Source organism: Typopeltis vanoorti, chromosome 16 (assembly GCF_054136105.1).
Source record: "Typopeltis vanoorti isolate ZY-2024b chromosome 16, IOZ_Tvanoo_1.0, whole genome shotgun sequence".
In the NCBI taxonomy this organism is placed as follows: Eukaryota; Metazoa; Arthropoda; class Arachnida; order Uropygi; family Thelyphonidae; genus Typopeltis; species Typopeltis vanoorti.
The window spans coordinates 70,027,625-70,043,541 of record NC_143564.1 but is presented as its reverse complement, the minus strand read 5'-3'; the positions used below and the strand labels follow the sequence as shown (position 1 = coordinate 70,043,541).

At 37.9% G+C, this 15,917-nt stretch overlaps 1 protein-coding gene across 1 annotated transcript in view; it reads left to right on the top strand.

Moving 5' to 3' along the window:
* Window positions 1–15,917, top strand: part of LOC150098111 (cytosolic carboxypeptidase 1-like) — a 551,906-nt gene that overhangs the window by 300,614 nt on the left and 235,375 nt on the right. The window contains exon 11 of the mRNA XM_090406686.1: window positions 9,053–9,129. Within this exon, the coding sequence (XP_090262812.1) occupies window positions 9,053–9,129 (77 nt within the window). The remainder of the gene's footprint in view (window positions 1–9,052; window positions 9,130–15,917) is intronic.

The following is a 15,917-nucleotide window of genomic DNA, read 5'->3' as shown; positions in this document are numbered from 1 at the left end:
AATAGTATCAGAAGATATATCCATAACCAAGGTTGACAACTGAGGAGAGAGTGATGACCTTGCAGTCATTTTCTGGGCAGTTGTTAAACATGTGGAATTCTCTGTTGAGAAAGGATTTATGTTGAATTATAAAACCAGTAATAATAACAGATTTAGGAAGCATATTGGAGCAGTGCCATGACTTGAGAAGCTACAAAAAAAAAAAATGTCAGTAGTGTGTGTGTGTGTGTGTGTGTGTGTGTGAGTGAGTGAGAAGTGGTCAGAGAAGCAGTAGCAGACTGTATATCCAAGGTCAGGAGGATAAACTAAATGGGAATTAATTAAAGGAATTGGCCAAACAGTCTAATGCAAGCCAAACAGAATTTTTGTTATGTAGCAAGTAAGAGGAAAAATGAATATGATGGGATGACTTAAAATAATGCTGATGGTAGTGACTGAAGATGAATGTGACTGAACCAAAAGAAATAGTTGAGTTGTTGAGTGATCATTTTGCAAAGGTATATCATCCAGGTAAAGATTTTACGGTTGCTGATTTTACAGAGAGACATCAAAATTGAGGGAGATGAACAGAAGGTGTTCAGCATATTAAAAACTATGAATGTGAACATAGCAGTGGGACTGGATGGCATTTCAGCCAATGTTATTATCATTAAGTTTTAATAATGGCAAACAATGAACAGACATATAAATACAAAATTAATAACGGAAAAACTCGTAAAAAGATTATTTAATAGTATAATTTTCGCCTGTGTGTCACAGGCATCTTCAGTACATTTTAAGCTCAAATTAAACAATAACTGACAATTCCAAAAAGTGCCACCTAAGTAGCTAGTGTAAGATAACTAAAAAGGTCAATAAATTTCCTAACAAAAAAAAAAAAAAAAAAAAAAAAATTATATATACAATAAAAAGTTAGGAAAGATTAACTGATTTATTATTATTATTATTATTATTATTATTACGGGCAACTCCAGGGAGTCATTAGACTCATCGAGGGAGGCCCCAAATCATTTTCATCACAACTATTCGACATTCATACAGTATCTATCATACCTCGCCTTAAACTCATTCACTGTCACAGCATCCACCACAGACTCAGGGAGCGCATTCCACTCATTCACTACTCTAAAAGTAAAGAACCCAGCTCTAACACCTTTACTAACCACACTTTTGCCCAGTTTCCATGGATGTCCCCTAGTCCTCCCACAACCAGCCCTGTTCTCAAAAATATCTTCTGAATTAATTTTATAGAAACCCTTCAGTAATTTGAATGTCTCAATCATATCTCCCCTCCTCCGCCTATCAACCAATTTTTGCAACCCACAAATCCTCAACCTGTTCTCATACGGTTCATTCCACAGACCTGCTATCATCTTGGTCACTCGCCTCTGGATCCTCTCCACCTCCTCCCCATCAAGAAGAAACCTAGGTGACCAAATCTGAGCACAGTAGTCGAGATGAGGTCTTATCAAGGCTCGATACAGAGGAACAATAACCTGCTTGTCTCTGCTTGTCAACGTATTCTTCAGCAACCAAGTGATTTGATGAGCTGATTTGGCCACTTTTGCAATGTGTCCCCTAAATTTCAATTCCTTATCCACCAACACTCCTAAATCTCGTGCCTCATCAATTTCCTGGAGCACGGTTCCACCAATGCAGTAAACTGCCTCCCATCTTTTCACCCCAAAATGCATAACCTTACATTTTGCCACATTAAATTGACATCCATTCTCCCTAGCCCAGACCTCCAATCTATCCAAATCATCCTGCAAAATTTTGACGTCATCTGCATTCACTATTGCCCTACCCAACTTTGCATCATCCGCAAACAAATGAACTGTTCCTCTCAGATCCTTTCCTATATCATTTATGAACAAATTAAACAGCAGTGGTCCAAGAACAGATCCTTGTGGTACACCACTAGTCACAGGCCGTCTTGTGGACTCTACTCCTGAGTAAACCACTCTCTGATATCTCTCCGTCAACCACCCTCCTATCCATCTCACCAACCCTATGTCCATTCCCATATGCTGCAATTTACTGATTAGAATTCCATGTGGTATCCTGTCAAAGGCCTTAGCAAGGTCCAGCAGAATCACTGTAAACCCATTACCCTTATCCAGTTCAGCCGTCACTGTGTTATAATACGTGAGCAAGTTACTGAGGCATGACCTACCCTTCACAAAACCATGCTGTTCCCGATACAGTATCCCATTTTCTTCTATCCAATCTTGTATTTTCCTCTTGACTATTTTCTCTAAGACCTTGATAATGATTCCTGTTATGCTGATTGGCCGGTAATTTTCAACAGCAGCCTTGGAACCACCTTTGTGCAGTGGAACTATTTTCCCCTCTTTCCACCCCCTTGGGACTGACCCAGTCCTGAGGCTCAAATTAAACATAATGGTCAAGGGCACTGACAATTCTTTTTTTTTTATAAAGTACTATCTCCCATAAAGGGGATAGACATAAACCATCAGATGTTTTTTAGGAATTTTATCGACCTTTTTAATTATCTTACACTAGCTACTTACTTAGGTGGTGTTTTTTGTAATTGTCAGTTATTGTTTCATTAGAGCTTAAAATGTACTGAAGATGCCTGTGACACACAGGTGAAAATTATACTACTAAATAATCTTTTTAAGTGAGTTTTTCTGTTATTAATTTTGTATTTCCATGTTATTATCCTTCTTTATAATGCTATGATTTGGCCACATCTTAACTACTGTGCACAGATTTGGTCACCGGAGTTTCTTAGGGACCAGGAGGTGGTGGAAAGGATTCGGAGAAGAGTGACTAAAATGGTGACGAGTCTGTGGAATACTCCATACAAGAATAGGTTGAAGGTCTGTGGGTTACAAAGTTTAGTTGATAAGCAGAAAAGAGGGAACATGATGGAAACTTTTAAGATATTAAAGGGGCTTTATGAAATTGATGCAAGTGAAATTTTTCGATATATGGCAAATTAGTCAGAAACTAGTAGCCATCTGTGGAAGTTGTGTAAGAGTGTTGTTAGTATTGTGTGTGCAGACCAGGTTTTTTGCATGGAGAGTGGTGACTGAGTGGAATGGATTGCCAGAATTGGTTGCGAGTTCTTTGAATTCTCCTTGAATGGATTCAAGGAGAGGTATGATACTATATATGTATAATAGTTAATTTGGGTCTCCCATGATGAGTCTTCAGACTCCTTGGAGATGCCATAAAATAATAATAATAATAATTTGAATCCTAACCTTTTGAATGGAATTTGCATTTAAAAAAAAAAAAAAGATTTTTCTTGGTTGCATCACAAAGGTGTCAACAACATTCAGATGATAAGTTAGATTTCATATATCATGCTCATTCAATATCCTGATATTTCTTAGTCTGATCTGCTTCCTGCATTTCTACACTAACTGTATTTATCCCTCCTTCTCTCCTGTCTCTTCTGCCATTCCTAAAAATAGTATACCCATTACACTCAATCCCAGTTATGATATGTGATTCTGATAGTCAGGTTTTGCTAATGTCAAATCTTAGGCCACAGTGTATTCGATAAAGCAGTGAACCCTGTCTCTTTGTTTCTGATGCTTCTAGTCACAGAGAAGAAAAAGCTCATTTCATATATTTTTGAAAAGTATCTGCCACGTTGGTGATATTGAAGAAGGTATTGAAAAAGTTGGCTAGAGCAGAATTCAGGAGCGAGTGAACAGAATATTATACTCTAAAGGGTTCTTTCCTTCAGGTCTGTAGAACATTCAAACATACATATAGGCACATACATTCACCAGAACTCTTAACATCGTCCAGCTAATTAGTTCAGTGCTGTCAACACCCTCAATTAAAAAAAAAATGGGATAGTTTTATGGGATTGATACAAATATAACCAGATGATGGCTAAATGTGACTATGTGACTATTTTAAAATTGGTGTGAATTTTGTATGTCAAACCAGAAACTTTTAGAGCCTACCTCATATGTAAAGAACTTAAATTTTGTCTCTGTAATGAACTTGCATGTTTGTATAAGGAAGTATTGTGGTTTGGGAAACCTATTTATTTAGAAAGAAAAATTTTTATATTATTATTATTAACATCTGACCTATGGAGTCAGACTCATTGTGGGAGGTACACACTATTGCACACAGTGTTCATCCAACCATGCTTTAAACTGATTCAGTGTGTCTACATTCATAACACACACTAGCAATGCATTCCACTCACCAACCACTGTCCATGGAAAGAACCTTCTCCTCACTCCTCTGCTCACACCCTCCTTATAGTTTCCAGTGATGGCCTCTTGTTCCTCCCCCCTCATTCTAAGTTATGTCCTTGTCACCATGAAAACCCGGAGATGAAATCTGTGCACAATAATCCATATGAGACCCAATCAAGGCCTTATAGAGTCGCATCATAACCTCTCTATTTCTACATGTCAGGGTCCTCTGCATCATTGCCATTATCCGATGTGATGTCTTCACAACTTGTGCAGTGTGACCCCTGAATTTCAGGTCCTTGTCCATCATCACTCCTAGATCTCTCATCTCCTCTACTTCCTTTAAAGTTTCCCCATCAAGTGTATACTTTGCATCCCATAGTACCTTATCAAATCTCAAAACCTTACACCTTGCAACATTGAACTGTTAGTTCCACTTACCTATCCATTCATGCAATCTATTCAAGTCCTCCTGTGAGGCATACCATCGGCTTGACACTGCATTGCTCTCCCCAATTTTGCATCATCTGCAAACAGCTGCACATCACTGGTTAAAGCCATCCCAATATCATTAACATACAAACTGAACAACAATGGTCCTAAAACTGACCCCTGAGGTACAAGTGACCTTCCTTTTAAAATTGGATTATTTATTTAACATGACACAGCCACAGGGAGAAAGAGTTCCATTCCCAGAGTGTAACAAAATGATTGCATTAACTATTTTAAATGATTGCAACTAAACTGATTGCATTAACTAAATATTATGATTGCAACTAAATTGATTACTAAATCACTTAAGCAATTGACAACATACATAAGAATATAAATTAAATTACACTTTAATAAATATTTCCAATATTTCAGCAACGTCATGTTGCCATCTTCAAAAGGAACTTACAAAAAAGGCAAGTGCACGTAGGCACTACAACACAGTAACTGAGTCAGTTATTAGCAATTTGGATTTGCTTTTTGGTATAGTTTTGTTATTTTTGATAGCATAATTGAGTGATTGTTGACATTTGGGTGTTTGAAATGCACTTATTTTTACTATTTTTGAAACTCTTACAGTGTGAAAATCAAATCTAATTATCAGTTTGGACTTTTCAAGAATGGTTTGTTTTCATGAATGCAACAGTAGACATGGTGGAATGTGGAGAGTGTGTTTATGGAGAGACTGAACAGGAGACAAGAGGATATGGATATGTTAAAAGTGTGATTTTTTTTGGACTAAGAGTTATTGGTAAATGTAAAACTGATGGAATAAAAGTGTGTAATTGTGGAATTATGAGTCACGGAAGCAAGTGTAATTGCATCACTAAATGATTGTATAAATCACAGAACCGAAATGAAAGAAAGTATAGCTGAAGAAACAAAAGCAAGTGACACTTTGGAAGTGAAGGAAAGTCAGATGATGAAATGAATGATAGACTGACAGATAGTATAATTGCTGGGATGCAAGACTTGAAAAATGGGTTAATCAGAATGAGAAGTGAAATGAAAAAATATGTGTAGTGAAAGAAGAAGTTTGGGAGATAAGAAAGGTAAAGGAAAACAGAAAAAAAGAGGTGATGAATGACTTAAATGTGGAGATTCCATTATTAGAGGAGTGGTAAATGACAGATTCCATAATTTTTTCTTTCCAGGAGAGAGAATTATCAGGATGATTGATGCATTAGATATGAGAAGCAAGCAAGTTTGTGGTGGTTGTTAGAACAAATGACTTTGTTGGAGATGAAGAGAATGTGAGGATGAAAATTAGGAGGTTGTTGAGGATAATGAAAGATAACAGTATGGTTGAAAAGGTAGTCAGTGTGTTTCTTAAGTATGATAATGGTGCGTTGGCAGAGCTATGTGAGGGGTAGGGACTGGAGTTTGCAAATGTGTGGGATACATTTGAGGGAAGGATGGAAATGTACAAAAGTGATGGGTTGCATTTAAATGTATTTGGTGTGAGTCAGTTAGAGAGACTGCTGCTGCAAGGAATGATGGGAGCAGAGCAAGTAAGAGGTGAAGCAAAACATCAGGAGAGAGAGAGGAGCTGGCAAGACTGAAGTGGTTGTAAATGAGAATAGTAGAACTGTCACTGATAATGATGCAACGAGAATGCTAGATGGACAGGGAAACACGGTATAAGGAGAGTGGGTATCGGAAGTAGCAGTGAATGTATGTATGTATGTATGAGGATGGTCAGTATGGAATGGAATGGTCTGGAATGTATGGGGATGTAATTGAGTCTGAAGAGATAGTAGGGTAAGTGATGATAAAGGCAGTTGGGAATGATTAGGTGTGAGGAAATTACAACCTACAAGTGGCATTTGCAGGAGGACTGGTTATACACCTAAAAGTGAATTGGAGTACTTATTTACAAATGCCAAGAGCATCAGAAATCAGGGTAGATGGAGTGGTTTTGTTGATTGAGTTTGTTCACCCAAAAATATTGGTGGAATAAGTAAAACATGGTTGGATAAAGATGATATCTTGATGGGAATAGCAATCAAAGAGAATGATGTTTTTCGTGAGGATAGAAAGGTCAAGAAGATTGGGGGGGGGGGACTGTTAGTAATAGCAGGTGAATTATGTCTGCACAAAGTGGACTCAGATAACCACCTCACACCATACTGAATCAAGGTTTTGATTCAGTATAAGAAATGTATAAGCAATTCCATGGAAACCAGATGTTAATAATAACTAGCATAAAATATCAGAGACTGATTTAAGACCTTTATCCACTAGTTGCCTCTGTCTTTAGCCTTTAGAGAACACTCATTAGGACTTCAGATTTTGCTTAATCCATTACACTTTCAGTATTTCTTCTTAAGAGGTTGTACTTGTAAGAAGTGTTCCTATGATGTCTGTTTGACTTCAGTGAAATATCAGCTTACTTAATAATAAATTAGTTTATTTTGTCCTGCTATGATGATTAGTAATTATTTTTGAGGTAACAGCCAATGCTATTTTCATGTTGTTTATCTCGAATATCTCCATATAACATGATATTTCTACAGCCATTGTTAGAAAATTGTGACAGTCATCATGAAACACAATACTTATGCAACATGGTTTTGCTCTGACACAGTTAGAGAACAAGCTCTTAACCAGGAATATGAGATCATCAACCATACCTTTATAAAAAATGGATACAGTAAAAAAAAAATCCATTCACGAGATCCTCCACAGAGATACCACTAAAAACAAAAAAGATTTCAAGAATGCTATTGCCATGCCATATGTTAGAGGCATCTCCGAAAAAAAATAGACAGAACACTACACAAATACAAATCAAAACCACCTTTAAGCCCCTGACAAAATCAAGACACCTACTCAGTTCTTCCAAGGATCCTCTGCCACACCTAGCCCACCCAGGGGTTTACAAAATACAATGCACATGTAACATACCATACATAGGGGAAACAGGGCGCACCATCCCAATCAGGAAGGATGAACACAAATGATACATTAAATACCTCCATTTTGGAAAAAGCAGCCTACCTGACCACACACTCCAAAACAAACCACAGAATTGATTGGAAAGGTACCAAGTCCCTACACTGCACCAAAACCTGGTTCGAGCTTCGAGAGGAAATTCAAAGAAGCATGTGAAATGCTCAAACATAATCCAAATCTGAATAAAAATGATGGTCTAACCATTCCAAGAATGTGGAGGACCCATCTGCAACCTTCAACATTCAATAGTAACCTGAACTGTACAAATCTAGAAGAAAATCGTAGTATAACAATATGAACTGTACAATTCCAGAAGAATCTTAATACATGAGGACTTTAGCATAGTTTATTGTAGTTTTCATTCATTTTATTTTATTTTATTTATTTTTTATTATTTTTATCACTAGAGGTCGGGCTGAGAAAAAGATTAGTTAACAACGTAGATTTAATTTACCTTTATAGAGTGCAACAGCATGTAGCTTGGTTCCTATACACATGTATCCTTCTGATGATGACCTCAATACAGGGGTCGAAACGTCAAATGTTATTTTATTAATAATTAGTAAAATAACCATTTCAATACCTGGGTTTTGTGTCCCTAAATTATTAAATATGAATGCCGATCACCGTGTAACCTTAAAAGAAAGATTCATGTATTTTTGCGCTTTTTTGTTTGAAATAAACCATGCTAATGTATTGGATGTAATTTTCTTACATTTCCATTCTTTTTGGTGAATCTCCTGCTGTTGACTTGTTAGCTATTATGGTTGGGGGGGGGGCAGTGTTAGGTTCTGTGCCATTGAACTTGTGCTTGTTTGAGACCATTAAAAATTGTAATTTTGAGGCATGCAGGTCATTACTATTTTTCTATTAATTGTAAATGGTTGTGTGTTAAAGTCTACATAGAAAGCATCTGGGGTTATTTTCAGTGAGAGTACAGATTTTCGTGAAAGTATTGACACGTAATCCTTGTGAATATGGAGACCTGACTGTACAGATTTACATTTTGGGCCTACTTCAAAAGTAGAATGACTGAATTTGATCTTGGCCCTTCCACTTCAATTATTTTGGAAGAAAATTGTTAATAGGAAGCTAGTAATTTAAACTGAATTATGATATCGTACTATCATAGTATCCTATACACTCTTCTAGGTAGATCAGGAATTGTTAATAATGACTGCTTTATAATTATAATATTTTCTACTTCTTTACCATTTTTAATTTATTATGATCATCATAAAATGAAAAGTTTACTAATAAGTTTGAATTTGAATCATTAAATTGAATTTTATTAATATATATATATATATAAAGCACATAAAGAGTAAATGGACTGAGTTCATGTTGACATGAATCTGTATTTAAGGAAAAAAAAAATTTCCCCCATTGCTTGCTTTTATTTATTCCTACAGGTGATAATGGTTTTATGGTGGATGAAAGAGATGGGCTTTCTTCAGTAGCATCAGATGAAAGTACAGATTCAGATGAGGTAAAAGCATATTATCCACTAGATTCAAATTATACACCATGTTGTGCAAATTTTCTTGTTATCCCAATTTCTCTCTTAATATTTCATACTAATGACAAGTCACTTGCTCAATACTGAAATTGAGGATGTGGTTTAGTTATCTTCCAATGTGTTATCACAGGTATCATGTGATTCATCAATCAATTCTTGTGTTGCAGGAAAATTAGAGCATTTGTGGCAGATGGCATTTAAAAGAACAAAGCAGGATAATTAAAAGCAATGCAAGAAATGGTGTTCAGACCACATTGAACCAAGACAAAGAAATAAGAGAGTACTGAGAAGGGTTGTGCACATTCCACACACATTATTGGACTTTCTCATCTAGGAACTCATAACAAATCACAGAACATGATCTTTGGATCATGTTCTGTGATATGGTAATGCTTCTAAAGATGTTGCTATATCACAGAACATTAAAAACATTAACAAATCACAGAACATGATCCAAAGATCATGTTCTGTGATTTGTCACTGCATGCTGCAACTTTCTAATGAATTATTGTCCAATTATGGCAAACTATGCATCTGAAAGTCAAGTCAGACCTGGCCATAGTGTGGACGGCAATTTGCTTGCAAGCAAAATGTCATCTAACTATGATCAGGATAGAAGGTCTGGTTTCATGCAGTCCTATCCTGAGTCCTTCTATGGAAGCCAAGACTATGGAAGTATGTAATTTTTAGTCAAAATTCCCAACAGTTATGATGCTATGAACCTCCTTTATCAGTGTGTTGGTTTGCTATGAACCACTTTCTTTTTATATACAGATCTTTCAACTGTTTTCTTTTAAGGAAAACTTGTTCCTTTCCCCATTTGATCATATTCTGTTTTACTGCTTGTTTGAATTTTAACAATATATCCTAATTCTGGGTAACATTATTCCAATTTGAACTCTGGAATTTGGTTGAAAAGATCAATAGAAAATTTGGTGGAAGTCTCCATGGTCCAGAACTGATCTCTACTTGTTGCATGCAGTGGAACTTAAGTAGAACCGGATTATGATCTGACATGTTGATTGTCGAGATGTTTTATCTGAGTTATCCTATTTATAAGGGAAGAAGAGATATAAATTCAATCAAGATGGGTACCAATACCTTGATTCATGTACGTGTAAGCCTGGAGATTAGGATTGCAAATTTCCATTTGTCTATTAGTTGAGCATTATCAAGCCGTGTTTTCAACTGTGCATATCCCACTTTTCCTCCTGTGATGTCCTCCTATTTTGTCTAATGTGGAGTTTCAATACAGTTCCATTTTCCAGCTGCTATGATGTAGGTATGGCCATTTACACAGAATGGGAGAGGAATGATTAGCTAAACAAGTTATTCTTTGGCAGGATGGCAGGAAAAAGACCCAGAGGAAGACCAAGATATAGGTGGTGTATAGTAAAAAATGCCTTAGAAGACGAAATATAAGATCTGATAATATTGGAATGTTAACAGATAACAGGCTAATCTGGAGAAAAATTGTTGATAGGAAGTTAGTAATGTTGTAACTTTTCATATAGTTCTATCATAAAATCCTGTATACCCTCTGAAGGTATATGTCAGGAATTTAATGATATATGATAAAAGGGTATATGTAGAACTATAAGGGGGGGGGGTGATTATGAAGAGCTCAGGAGACACCTTGCGGGTGTAGTGTGGAATGAGGGTTACCTGGAAAAGAGATCAATGCAGCTTGGGGGATTTTCAAAAACTGTTTAGTAGATGCGATGTCTAAACGTATTCCAAGGGTGAGAAGGTTAAATAAGGTGGGTGTGAGATGGATGAATAAAGAGATTAAGCATGCGATACAGAGAAAAAGGGTATTGTGGAGGCAGCATAAGAGAAGTGAAAATAACCAATTGAATGAGGTCTACAAAGACCAAGAAAGGAGGGTGACTTGGTTGGTGAGGGTAGCTAAAGAGAGGTATGAACAGCAGTTGGCTAAGGAAGCCAAAAAGAATCCTAAGGAGTTCTTTCGATATGTAGCCAGCAAAAGAAAGAATAATTATAGAAGGATGACATTGATTGGAGAAAATGGTATAAAGACAGCTGTTGCAGAATGTGTGGTGGAGATACTTAATGAGCAGTTCATAAAGGTCTTTCAATCTTGTGAATGTGACTTCATGCAGAGATTGAGAGCAGTTGATGATGGGGGAGGAGAGACTGTAAGTGAGCAAGAGGTGTATGGGGAGTTGAGTAAACTAGATATTAATAAGGCTGTGGGACTTGATAATATATCACCATGTATTCTGAAAGAATGTGCCAGGGAGTTGACATCTGCCTTGACATATTTTTTTAATATGAGTCTTGCACTTGGTCAAGTTCCTAAGGAGTGGAAAGAGGGCAAGATTGTGCCACTTCATAAAGGAGGTGATCAAACTCAAGCATCAAATTGTAGGCCTATCTGTGTGTCAAGTGTTGTGGTTAAGTTGTTGGAGAAGCTTGTGAGAACTAATATCCAGAGTTGGGTTGATAACAATGGTATTATCTTTGATGGACAGCATGGATTTGCTAAAGGGAGGTCATGTTTTATTAATCTACTTACTTATTTCAATAAAGTGACTGCTTCCTTGGACAGAGGAGAGGGATACACTTGGATTTCGCAAAGGCTTTTGATAGAGTACCTCATGATAGGTTGACAGTCAAACTAGAGCAGATGGGGGTTGGATATTAGATTGGTGCATGGGATTGGAGACTGACTATCTGATAGGTATCAACAAGTTGTGTATGGGGGAGCGATATCCAGGAAAAGAAAAGTCATTAGTGGAGTGCCTGAGGGGTCTGTTTTAGGTCCATTGCTGTTTAACTTGTATATTAATGATATAGGTGAAGATTTGGATGGAGATATTCAGTTGTTTGCAGATGATGCAAAGTTGGGATGAACCATGAAGTGTAGTGAAGATGTTGCCTTACAGGAAGACTTGAATAGATTGAGTGATTGGGCACGGAAATGGGGATGTGAGTTCAATGTTGCAAAATGTAAGGTTTTAAAATTTCGAAAACAAAGATGGGATGCAGAATTTATAGTTGGAGAGGATATATTGGTGGAGGTGGAGGAAATAAGAGTTCTGGGGATGATAGTGGATAAGGATCTGAAATTTAGGGGACACATAGCCAAAATTGTGAAGACAACACAAAGGCTTCTGGGAATGATGCAAGGACACTGACGTGTAGATGTAGGGAGATTCTTGTTCCGTTGTATAAGGATTTGATTAAGCCACACATGGACTATTGTGCCCAGATTTGGTCACCTAGTTTTCAGAAGGATGAAGAGATGTTGGAAAGGGTCCAAAGGCAACTGACTAAGGTAGTTTCTGACCTCTGGAATGTCGAGTATGAGGAAAGATTGAGAAGATGTAATTTGCAGAGTCTGGTGGACAGGAGAAAGAGGGGAGATATGATAGAGACCTACAAGTTGGTAAGGGGTTGTTATAGGATCAATGGTGGAGAAGTTCTACAGCGAATAGTGGGAGATCAGGGGAGAACCAGAGGTCATCCCTGGAAACTGTATAAAGAGGGTGTGAGTAGGGGAGTGAGAGGCAGGTTTTTTTCGTGCAGAGTTGTAAATGATTGGAATGCCTTGCCTGAGAATGTGGTGTCTGCAAAGAGTTTGAGTGTGTTTAAAACATGGTATGTTGAGCTGTGTGTGTGTGATAAAAGGACCTCCCAGATGAGTCTTTGACTCTTTGAGGTCTTGGAGTGGTAATAATAATAATAATGATAATAAATTCAGGAGGATGTGAAGCTGTTGTTGAGATTCTAACAAACGTTTTCATAAAATATCAGCATTGGCTTTTGGTAAGGATGCATGGCTGGAATGCATCTGTTATGATCCTTGGTAGACAAATATTGTGTTCTGTATCTACCTTTTATTTTCTGGATTTTATCCCATGCACTTTTTTTAACTTGTTTGATTACTAGATGAAGTACATTGGATCCAAGATTGCTTTTGATTCTGACATGCTTTGGCCTGAGCACATTTGAAAGCTGCTAGATTTGATATGTTAGGATATCTATGAAATATACTCCGTGCTCTGAGTATATTTATCATGGAAATTGAGATTATGTTTTTGGAATTGTGGCTGTTGTTGCCTGGAGAGTAACACCTATTACATACTTCACTGCTTCATTGATAGGTGCCTAACTGACAGCTTTAGATGAAACCCACTGACGAGACCTTTATTGAGGTCTCGTCAGTGGGAGCCAGACCCAGAGGTGGTGATATCAAGGAGGAAGCAGTGGAGAAGAGAAGGAGTGATGAGAGCTTGGTCTGGCTCCCACTGACGAGACCTCAATAAAGGTCGAAACCGGTTGGAAGCTTGGGTGATGAATGGCAATTCTGTAGCCCGTGAAGTTTTAACTGAGGCTCGGCTGTTGCTGTCACTCAGGTCCTGGGTGGGTGGTGGTGGGGGGAGAGTAATGAATTGCAATGCTGTAGCCCATGAAGTTTAACTGAGGCATGGCCGTTGCTGTTACCCCTTGGATGAGATATGAGCAAATGAGCGGCTCTGCTCGGTGGTGGGGGTGAGCCTGCCACGGTGTAGAGCCAACTGGTTCTGAAGTTTTAACTGAGGCTCGGCTCTTGCTGTCACTCAGGTCTTGGGTGGGAGGCAGTAATGAATTGCAATGCTGTTTAATGGGCTACAGCATTGTAGCCCATTAAACTTCATGGGCTACAATGCTGTAGCCTATGAAGTTTAACTGAGGCATGACTTGCTGTTACCCCTTGGATGAGATATGAGCAAATGAGCGGCTCTGCTCGGTGGTGGGGTGAGCTTGCCACTGTGTAGAGCCAACTGGTTCTGAGAGTTCTCAGTGGCAGGGTGAGCCTGTTACTGAGGGGAACAATGCTGAGTATTTGGAGTTTGACCTGTACTTGAATGTTCAATAAAGGTTGAAACCAGTCTGGATAGTGACCCTTCTCTTAATGCATAGCATTATACATGTCCGCAAGGAGATGTGCTTTGTATTATGGGAGATACTAAGACCAGGAGTGAGGAGTGCTTGGTCCACCTTTACCACGAGTTGCCTTAGTCCTGAAGATACTTCAGGTGCAAGCTTTGTTTGCTTACACTTGGATAAAGGATTAAACTAAATTTATTATGTTATCACCTCTCTTTGGGATGGGCTGGATGTGGACCTGTTTCCATGTTGTCAGGCCAGTTGAATAGGATAGATTGAAGAGGCAATACCAGATAGGTGTTAGTTCTGGGGCACAATTTTTTATACAGTAGGTGGGATACCATTGGGATCAGATGCCTTGTTTGAGTTCAGGTTATTGAGGATTCTTTGGATTTCTTTTTGTTGGAAGACTATGGGAGATATGAAGGAAACTTTTCTTTGTGGAGTGGAAGAAACTTTGCCCAGTCATCAATGCAGAAAGAGTGATGCAAGTAAGTTGGCCTTGTCTTTTGGTTAGGCAACTACAGTACCATTTGGATGTGAGAGTGGTGGAAACCTGTGTGGGCCGAAGTTGTGCCCAGTGGCCTTGACAATGGACCAGAAGGAGCGACTGCTATTTGGCCAGGATCGAGTTTGCAGCATTTGGCCCTTTCAAAGTCTAACTTGGACTTGGTGATGATCCTTTTGCAGTTGTTGCAGGCTGGAGCATAGCCAGAGGGGGTCTTGCAGTTTTGGTTCTTGAGCCAGTTGTGGAAAACAGAGGTTTTTTTCTTTTACAGCATTACAGCATTTCTTTTACAGCATACTTTTTTTATGAAATACTGTATAATCATAATTGTAGTTTTTCATACATAAAAAAAAGAAAGTTATTTTGAACTGGATCTGAGGTTTTGGTCTCTTCAGTAGCGATTTGCTCATGCATCTCTAAGAGCTCATCAATTTTAAGCTCCTTGTTATGTGAGTCTAACAGCTCGCTGACATTTTCACTGTCGACTTCTAAATCTCTTTGCCTTGCAAGGTTGACAACTTCTTCTATTGCCTCAGTAACTTGATCAGTTTCTGGCAACGTTTCCTTTTCACATTTAAAAAAGGATGGATAAAGTTTTTTTGGGAAATTTCACCCCAAGAATCTCCGATAATCCTTACAGCATCTAAAACATTAAACTGTTTCCAAAACTCTTTAACAGACAGTTGCTCATTTTGCCTCATAGCTTCATTCAGACTTGCAAACGAACGCTATGTGTATTCCGTTTTGAATATTTTGATAACTCCTTGGTCCATTGGTTGAAGTAAGCTGGTTGTATTTGGAGGCAAGAAAACAACTTTTACATGTGGATCAAAATCAATTAAAGTTACAGGAGGGTGGCCAGGTGCGTTATAAATAATGAGCATAACTTTAAATGGAATTTTTTTAAATTGGCAATAACGTTCAACTTCAGGTATGAAGTGGTGACCAAACCAGTCTTCAAAAATAGAAGCTGTCTCCTAAGCTTTAGAATTTGACTTCCAAATCACTGGCAAGCAAGCTTTAGATTTATTTTTTAGAGCTCTTGGATTGCTGGCAAATGCAGCCGGCTCTGGAAAGATACAACTAGTGGTGAGGTGTGAAACGGGACGGGAATACGTACATATAAGAAACTGCATAACTCCAGATTCACATAAGTCGGGGTATGACTGTAGTTTGTTTTATACAGCTGTCTGCAGCAAAAGTGTTGTCTGTATCCCTTGAAATGGATAAAATTGAGTATCGTGCAGTTATAAAATTCTTTGTAAAAGAAAGTTTAACACCAAAAGAAATTCATTCGAAGTTCATAAAAGTTTATGGGCACTCTTCTCCTTTGTTTTGACAATTAAGAAATGTG